Source organism: Pyxicephalus adspersus, chromosome 2 (assembly GCF_032062135.1).
Source record: "Pyxicephalus adspersus chromosome 2, UCB_Pads_2.0, whole genome shotgun sequence".
Taxonomy (NCBI): Eukaryota; Metazoa; Chordata; class Amphibia; order Anura; family Pyxicephalidae; genus Pyxicephalus; species Pyxicephalus adspersus.
Genome location: NC_092859.1, coordinates 79,571,063 through 79,580,395, shown reverse-complemented (window position 1 = coordinate 79,580,395; position 9,333 = coordinate 79,571,063). Strand labels below are relative to the sequence as shown.

The 9,333-nt window shown below is 37.4% G+C and overlaps 1 protein-coding gene across 1 annotated transcript; it reads right to left on the bottom strand.

Annotated features, from left to right (window-relative positions):
- Positions 1–222: 222 nt before the first annotated feature.
- On the bottom strand, positions 223–6,673 carry SLC25A3 (solute carrier family 25 member 3). Its single transcript, XM_072398718.1, is given in 7 exon segments — positions 223–567; positions 1,053–1,163; positions 1,316–1,488; positions 2,142–2,323; positions 2,759–2,923; positions 4,809–4,933; positions 6,523–6,673. Coding segments are annotated over 7 exon segments (1,089 nt in total). The 3' UTR covers positions 223–385.
- Between the last annotated feature and the right edge of the window lie 2,660 nt (positions 6,674–9,333).

The window sequence follows — 9,333 nt, the reverse complement described above, 5'->3', positions numbered from 1 at the left end:
CCTATTAAGAGTTATTTTTCAGAGGATATGGCAAAACAAATATGAGTCAGACAAGAAAGATAGGAATTTGCTATAAAGTTTCCTAAATTCCTTGCAATGTACAATGCCAACCTCGATGGGAACTTTGTCTTTAACATTTACAAATATATTATTATGTACTTATAACACAAACATAAGACAATCAGAAAAACACATTTAGGTTTATAAAATGCAACAACGCTCTTCATATTTCATCCACCTGGGTCATCTTTTTATTAAACTGACACATAGAATGGTAAAACCAAGTTAGAGTTGTGGAGTACCAAGCAGAGTGGAAAATAGCTGATAAATAAAATTTATAATTGAATTTATAAAAAACTTCACAGTTTAAAGAGTCATGAAATTTTCATTTTTTAGGTCCATGGGTTAACTGAGTCAAACCAAGCTTCTTCTTCAAAGACTGTGGCATCTCAGGGGGAGGAGGACGAGGAAGCCTGAAGTAGACCTTCACAGAGTCATAGATGAACCACTGCAGAGCAGTTAAGGTACCAATCATGATGATAAGGGCTGTCAACCCCTTCGAAACACCTGTACATAAAAAAATAAATGTATATTTTTAAGTCTGTGAAACAATAAAATGATTTAAAGCAGAACTAAACTTGCAAAAGAAATACAAAACTTGTGAGCAGGAAGGTTCTCTATTGCAGTAGGGACATGGACTTACCTGTTTGTTCACAATTTTCTTCAACTTCACTCTGTTGCTGGTGCCGACATCTTAACACAGTCCTCTTCTAGGTTCCATCCTGATAAGCAAGGTCAGTATGGCGTAACTCCCATACATGTGCACAGGAGTTCTTTCATTCATTCCTGGCAGGCAGCTATGTGGGAATATACACTTGGTTGCATTTGTGCAGGTCAGTGTACATTACAGAAAAGATTGCGAACAGGCAGGCGAGTGTTTTCTTGCAGAAGGGACATTCCCTTTCTCTTTTTCAATTAGGAATCTGCCTGCATACAATTTTTACTTTGCAAGTTTGGTTCCACTTTAAGTTAGAAAGTGAAAATATACATACCTTTTGGTCCAAGTTGTTTAAGGACTTCCAGAGCAGTGCTTCCCTTTTCTTTGTTCAAAACAGACACCACTGAATCAGCAGGATGGGAGACAATAGCACAAAACACACCAGCTATAAAAGAGGAAAGTTATACTGCCTTTGAAATCATTTAATTGCTGCAACAAATTGCCGCTACCCAACAGTAGGGAATTATGAATAGGTAAATTAGGCATATATTGCATGTGGAGGGGATTAGTAACACATGTCAAATCCTGTAGACTCACCAATATACCCAGCAACAAAGGTCACAACCAATTGTTCGGACTTTGAACATTCACTTCGTGGCTTGGGTACAACATACTTATACAGTACTTCAACTGTACGTTCAAAGCAGGCAAATTTCATCATGGTATATGGAATCTGTCTCATCCATAGAGGAGAAACTCCTTTGTAGAACCTACAAACACAACACACTTAAAATAGTGGCAAAATAGTATGGTTTTAGTACCACAAAAAAACAAAAAAAAAAAACAAAACAAAAAAAAAAGTATGCAGATTTAGGAATATAAACAGGCCAAAACATATGAAAGCACAAATTGCACAATTACATGTGGTGATGAGTTACTGCTCTTTTCCTCCTGAAATAAGCTTGATGGAAACATAAAAGAACAGTGTGCTTTATGTTTCAATTATCTGTCTGCATATTAGCCAAGTCCTATTTGTGGGAAGGGGTACAGCATGAATGTTGCAGTCAATGCCAGCAGAACATTAATAGCTGATATGAATGTATATTATTCTCGCATGCCATGCCAATGACTAAACAAGTGAACAAGTTCCGGAGTGTCACTGAACTGGAACTGATGGATAGATAAAGCTGAACTCAGAACAGGTTCAAACTTTTACAAAGATGGATCAATGGTAATTTAGAAAACCGAAAAAGTAAACCATTAAAAAAGGTGACAAAATGTATTACTTCATGATAGTACAAGATAGTAAAAACACAATCCTGACGTCAAGGCTTCTAAAGATGTGTAGCAGCCTTTTGTGTGTTAGATAACTAGTTTAAGAAACAGATCTTTGGTCTGTAATAAAAAGGTATCCATTACTTACGCCCAAAGTCCTTCTTCAGCATACATCCTGGGTGATGCTTGTCGCAGAGTACTTGCATATCCTGGCTGTGTTTGAATACGGACTTTTGCAGCTTCCATTGGAGCCAGAGCAATATCAGCAAAGAATTCAGCACTAGCAGATGCAGCCAGGTACACAGATGTGCGCCACATATAGGCATTTTCCTAGGATGCAGAAAACATTTGGGTTTGTATAGAGAACACACAAAAAAACATATGTTGCCTGAAAAGCCAATATCATTTAGGACATTTCTGTATGAGCCAGCAGTTTGCTATAAGGTGTATTCAATATGAAAAAGTGACAATTTATGAATCGTGGAATCATTATTCCTGATTCTCTGCACTCTCAACTAGAAGTTACCCAATCATAAGGGCCATACCCAATGGCAATTTTAGAAGTGGCATTTCTTACTATCCAACAATACGTGTAAAAAAAAGAGAATATTGTTTGAGACTCGACAACCCACCATTTGGGTTAATTTTTCTCCCTGCCTCATTAAATACACTGAAAAATCTTTCAGGTTGAAACTCATCATCATTAAGTTGGGATCAAGTACAATATAAGCACAATATTAGGCCAAAAACCTACACAAGGCTTACCTCTCCCAAAATGTTAGCATACAAGATCTTGAAGATTTCATAAAATCCAAATTTGCACAATCCTTGCATGGAATACCCAATAAATGTTGGAGCCCATCCTTTGGCAAGGCCACGAACTCCATCTTCCTTAAGAGTTACAGAAAACCCATTAAAGATGTTCTTGTACTTTTGGGGATCCACCAATCAGGAAAGAAAAAAACAAAGCAATAACGTTAGAAAAACTAAATTAAACTGTACAACCTCATTCAATTCTAAATGTCTGCATTCTAACCTGCTCCTAATAGTAAGGGTGTTACTTTAAAGCACATGTAGTTTATAAACAAATAAATAAAGATGATGAGCAGCTATGTTTGTCTTGCATACTAATAAAGTAAACTAGTCCAGCCATAGTTGTTGGAAGTCAGTTAACTGTTCCCACCCTCTTGCTCTACTGGATATCCACTCCTTTGCTATACACTGTAGTTTATATTTGTCTTTTTCTGCAACTATTTACAATTATGGTGTCTTACGGGTTAGATTTAGCAGCTTAGAGAGCTGTGAATAGTCTTTAACATTAAAAGGACAAGTCCAGCTAAATGTTACTAACTACTACTAGATAGACATAAGGAAACATTGCACGCCTAACCAAGGACCAGGGGTTATGAATTGGACACCTAAAAATAGATAATGAAGGTCCTGGATTATTTTAACCAGAGTTGGAGTTTCAGAATGGAGAAGAAGAGGGAACAGAAGGAGTTTTATTTGCTTTATAGCCTTTTTTAACTTATGTCTTTAGGTTTAACATATAACATATCAGGTGATGAGATAAGGGCTCACTGTTAGCTATTATGGTGGATAGGGATGTAGGAAATTATTGATGCAGGTTAGTATTGGAATGTTAGAACAAATTAAATTGTATTCATTTTACCAAAACAGAGAATCTTTTTTTCCCTCCAGGTCCTGTTAGTGCTATGAAAAAAATCCAGAGCACTGCTTGATACACACACTTTTATTGTTTTAAAAACTGTGCATTATCTACCCCCTGACATCACAGTTTACAGTGTAGATTTTAGGTTGTAATTGGACTTGGCTGATTCACTAGGTGCTCAATAATCCAAAATATATGATGCAATAGTTATGTCAGGGGTCAGTAAATGCATTGTTTTCAATGTATATTAGTGTATGTATGCACATATCTGATATATTCTCCTACAGTTGAAAATTGAAAATCCAGCCATTGATAATCTGGTTCCTTCAGTTTTTCGGATCACATTTTCAATACAAGTATTGTAGTACATGGTTTGGCCACTAATGTTTCGATGACACTGTTGCTTGCTACACTAAATACACGTTGAGACGTCCCTGCTGCCTGCTCCCTGGAACTGTGCCAGATGTCCGCGGGTTCTGTGAAAGGAAGGCTGGCCTGTGTGTGGAGGTGAGTATAACGTTCAAAAATCTGGAATTTTCGAAAATCCGGCACTCCTCAGGTCCGGAGTTTACGGGATTTTTCAATGTCAACTGTACATAATTTATGCCCAGGGGATGGGTGGGAGACAGGACACTTCTTAGGCAGCCACCCAATACTAAAGTGTAGCCTTTCTCAACTTTTTTAATAGGAGGAACTGCTGAAATAACTTTCAAATCTTTAGGGATCTCCTTCTATAATTACCATATCCCCAGCTTACAGATAGATTAGCATAGTGGTCAATGGAAAGAATGTCCCACAGAAAACTAGTTGAGAAACACTGCTATAGAGCACAGTGCCCATAAGTAATAAAGTAGTATTCCTGTATTCTTGTGATCTCTTGATATGTGGATTCTTCCATATGCTTGGTAATCACAAGGTTTGTTTTTTTCTAAAAGAATTGGAAACATCTGTAAAAGCCAGCTTATCAAAGGTCAAAAATGTTCCTGTTACTAAATAACACTATAAAACAGTATAATATAATCAATCTATAATACGATCAATTATAATCAATATAACAATAAAACATTCATGGGTAACGTGCTTCAACCTTAAATTCTGCTTCAGACTGATGGAAATAAATGAAAACATTGTTAGCATTCCCACCTGAATAGGACATTTCACCAAATCCAATGGTACAACAGCAGTGTGAGTTAAACCACAACTGAGGATACCACCAAAGCCACAAAAAGCATAAAATTTTGCTGAGCCATATTCGCAACTGTATTCGCCTAAATGAACAAATCAAAAACAGCATGCTTTTAAAAGACACACATGCATCGGGGTTTAAAATATTTAGTACTGAAGTTAATTTAATTAGCACTAGAACACTAAAACATCAGACAATGTAACATATGTAACATGCACTCTAACATGCAGACACAAACCTGAATTCTGCATTTTATAGACTAGAACATAAATCATAATATTGAACAATATTTTAGATGCTAGGGAAATTGTAGATGTTTGCTACTTTTTGCCATTTGTGTTCTACTAAGGGTAGGGGAATTTTCCTTCATTTCTATATCCTGTTCTGTAATCACAACAGAATGGGAGAGAAATTCCTACCAATGGGAGGGAAATTCTCTTACAGTTGTCCCCATTGGGATATATATATATATATATATATATATATATATATATATATAAATATTTTTGCTTTAGAAGTGCTAAGAAGCAATTTTTTACTTGCATGTCAAATTATCAAATAAATGTTATATATAGGCACTTCTATCTGCATTATATGTGTAATGCTTACAGTCAACATAGACTGGCAGGGATAGCTAGCACCTGCCAAGGGCTGTTATTTGAACCGGACCTAACATGCCTCCACGGGCTATGTCTGGGTCTGTCATAAAAACTGACAGAAACTTGTAAATCAGTGGTATGTCACCAGTATACATAGGAGATAGTGTAAACCAGCTTCTATGCTTCCAAGTGAAAGATCAGAGAAGACCAGTCTCTTATGGTTTAGACCAGTTGAGAATTGATCATACATGCTGGTATATATCAATCAAAATCAAAAGTAGCAATTAGTCAGATTGGTTGGTGGCGTGCAAACTTGGCAGTAAGGCTGCGTACACACGTGCAATAATTGTCATTGGAAACAAACGATCCAGGACAGATCGTTTGATAATTGTTAACAAAAAAAGAGCACAACGACATCGATGAACAAGAAATCTCGCTGGAAACAAACAATTGTTCCGGTGGATCTGATTGGGCCACGATCGTTATTGCACGTGTGTACCTAGTCTAAGTTTGCTTGAGTGAATTAGGTTTGCAAGCACACATTACCAAACTAAAGCTGCATACAGACGCTCAGTTATTGTTATTGGAAACAATCTTTTATGATAAATTCCAGCAACAAAAGACTAAAAGATGAATGAAGGAGCTCTTTACATACAGTGTCGTTCTGTCCTTTAGTGAGGGGAGGGAAGAGAACGAGCAACCAGCACCCCATTGCGCTCTCCTCCCTTCACTATTATTGCAGACTTCATTGTCTGTTTTTCATGGGTCTGTCATCTGCCATGGATATCGGGCACCCTCTGTACACATGTCAGATTCTCACCTGAAAGAAGCCCAACTATTCGTATTGGGCAAGAATCATGTGTGTAACACATACAAATGATTGTGACACAAGAAGATGCATTTGTAACATTTATTTTTAAATGTTCCACTACATGACCTTGTAAGATCAAATATAAACATTAATGTGCAGATATTAGAAGGCAACACCTACTTACTTTAAATGCAGCCAATTATCTAGGACATCTACACATAACACAATTTATGTCAATTAAAATGTTTGCTAAACACTCACCATCATCTACAGTAGCTGCAGCAGCAAGGCGTCGATCAGGTTGGATTTGTGGAGTATTATTCTTCCTTAAAGTCACACATTACTGTCCCAGCTGGAAATTTGGTGCATTGAATGGGTTTACTCGGCCAAATTGTGCAACACTGGAATACATGTTGTCAGCTGTGGGTTTTGACATAAAACACATGAATACTCAAAGAAGGTGAATGACAAGGACACACTCATCTCAAAGGATAAATCTAAGAGGTGTTGGAAAAATAAAGGTTCATTTAAAAGTGAAGTATAGCTAGTATAGGTTTATCTTAGGGTTTGTATTTTCCAGACAATGATTGGTGGAAAGTTGAACAGTATCGCTCAAAGGTAAAATTTACAAATGTTAACATAAGCTTCAAATATTTTCTAAAATGTGGATAAAGTAAGACTCAATCACAAAAAAATTCCCAAGGTAGGACCTGTTCCTCAAAGCATTGATCCTATTTTTGTGTCTTCCTAAGGAAAGAAAGACTGTAGACAGGTAATATACATTTTCCTACCACCAGTAAAAGTAAGAATATTTCTCAACATCACTAAGACAATTTACTAAGTGTACATAAATTGAAATTATAATTGATAAAGTATTATTTTTTAACAAAAACCCTTACCCATATTAATTTATAATTGGACATATCTTAAACAATGACTTTAAGACCTTACTGTAATGTAGTTTGGGTCATGCATACCCAGTACTGAATGAAGTTGTGTATACCTTGTATAGAAAAGTAGTTAATGTAGTAGCAGTGTCATGATCTGTAGTGGTTATACATTCATGTTTTTAGTGTCAGTTTGCAGTTTACACTGAAGTAGGTTACAGTACCTTTATGTATGCAGTTACAAGGTGCTTGTGTTCCAAGGTAATCAGAACCTTCTTTTTTGGAGAATACAAGTAGCTACTGTCATATGCAAGTTGCAGGTAGCTTTGGATGCTACATAAAATAAAGTAATTCAAAAAATAAACTACAGATTGCCACAGACAGTTGTTTTTATAAAAGTAAATCTAGTCCCCCAAAACTCACTCTTTTTTGTAGATTACACTTCAGTCATAATCTATTCAATAATCAGTTCAAGGTGAAGATCAGATCAGTCTTGGTTTAACTATACCTAAAGCCCCAAATCACACAATACAGTACAGCATCAACATGCAACACACCTTGCTGATGGAGTTATGTTGCAGCACACCACAACTCATAGTAATGTACATATTTTTTTATTTGCCACGCATTCCTGATTAGGGCATGGCACAGCACACAGCAATGAATGTGCACTATCACAGCCAAACATTTGTGAGTTTGGGCATAGAAATCTTACTATGTTGGAAACCTAAGCACAGCATAGAATGCTACAGAAAGATTGTCATACTGCTTAATGAATGTGAGCAATGTGAAGAGAACACCCTGCTGGCATTTCCCATCTATGGTAATTGAATTCTATATGACCCTTATCAGAAATCATCATACATTAAATGATCCCCATAGCTGCACCACTAGCACAAGCCTGCAATGATGAGAGCCCCACATTCAGAACACATCTGTCTATATACATTATTAGACTGTAAGCACTGTTTCCCTTACCAGAGCTGAGCACTTTCCTGCAGCTCTCTTCTGTACTGCACAGGTGACATAAAGTGCTAGAAACTGATCACCTGGCCCCGCCCACCTCCTCCCTCCCCTGCCACAGCCTGAGACAGTAACCCTTTGTGGACAGCAGTGCAGCTACAAACAAAGCTACATACACACACTACATCAGTGGTCGCCAACCTTTTCGGACTCGCAGACCACTAAAATTACTGTCTCCTGACCATGAGCTGGGTGTCAATCAAACGGAGAAAACTCCCCGTAGTGACATCATCGTGACATAACCCCGCCAACTATCCTTCATCAAAGATCTGAGCCTGCTATGGGAGAGAAAGTGGGTTGTGTACAGGGACACAGCCAGCCCACTTCCCCGAGCCAGGGATTTGTATGGGACATGGTTTGCGGCTCTGGCTAGTGTGGCCCCCAGCGGGGTGCTTCTCCTGACCCGTTCGGGGTTGCACCAGCCGGAGCTGCACACCACCAGAATTTTCCCGCGGATAGTTAAGTTATGTTTTTGTATATTGCTATTTCCTAATTTATTAGAAATTTCAGGAAAAAATGTTTTACATGAAATTTTATTAAAAGATTTTAACGCAATTGTGTTTGTTTTCTGTGACAATTACTAAAAGAATTTTAGTGTACAGTTAGGGTCCATAAATATTTGGACAGGGACAACTTTTTTCTAATTTGGGTTCTGTACATTACCACAATTAATTTAAAATGAAACAACTCAGATGCTGCAGACTTTCAGCTTTAATTCAGTGGGTTAAACAAAAAGATTGCATAAAACTGTGAGGAACTAAAACCTTTTTTATACACAATCACTTCATTTCAGGGGCTCAAAAGTATTTGGACAAATTAAAAAGCTGAAAATAAAATGTTCAATTCTAATACTTGGTTGAAAACCCTTTGCCAGCAATGACAGCCTGTAGTCCTGGACTCATGGACATCACCAGATGCTGGGTTTCCTCCTTTTTATTGCTCTGCCAGACCTTTACTGCAGCGGCTTTCAGTTGCTGTTTGTTTGTGGGCTTTTCTGTCCAAAGTTTAGTCTTCAAGTGAAACGCATGCTCAATTGGGTTCAGATCAGGTGACTGACATGGCCAGAATATTCCACTTCTTTGCTTTAATAAACTTCTGGGTCGCTTTGGCTGTATGTTTTGGGTCATTGTCCACCTGTATTATGAAATGCCTCCCAATCAAT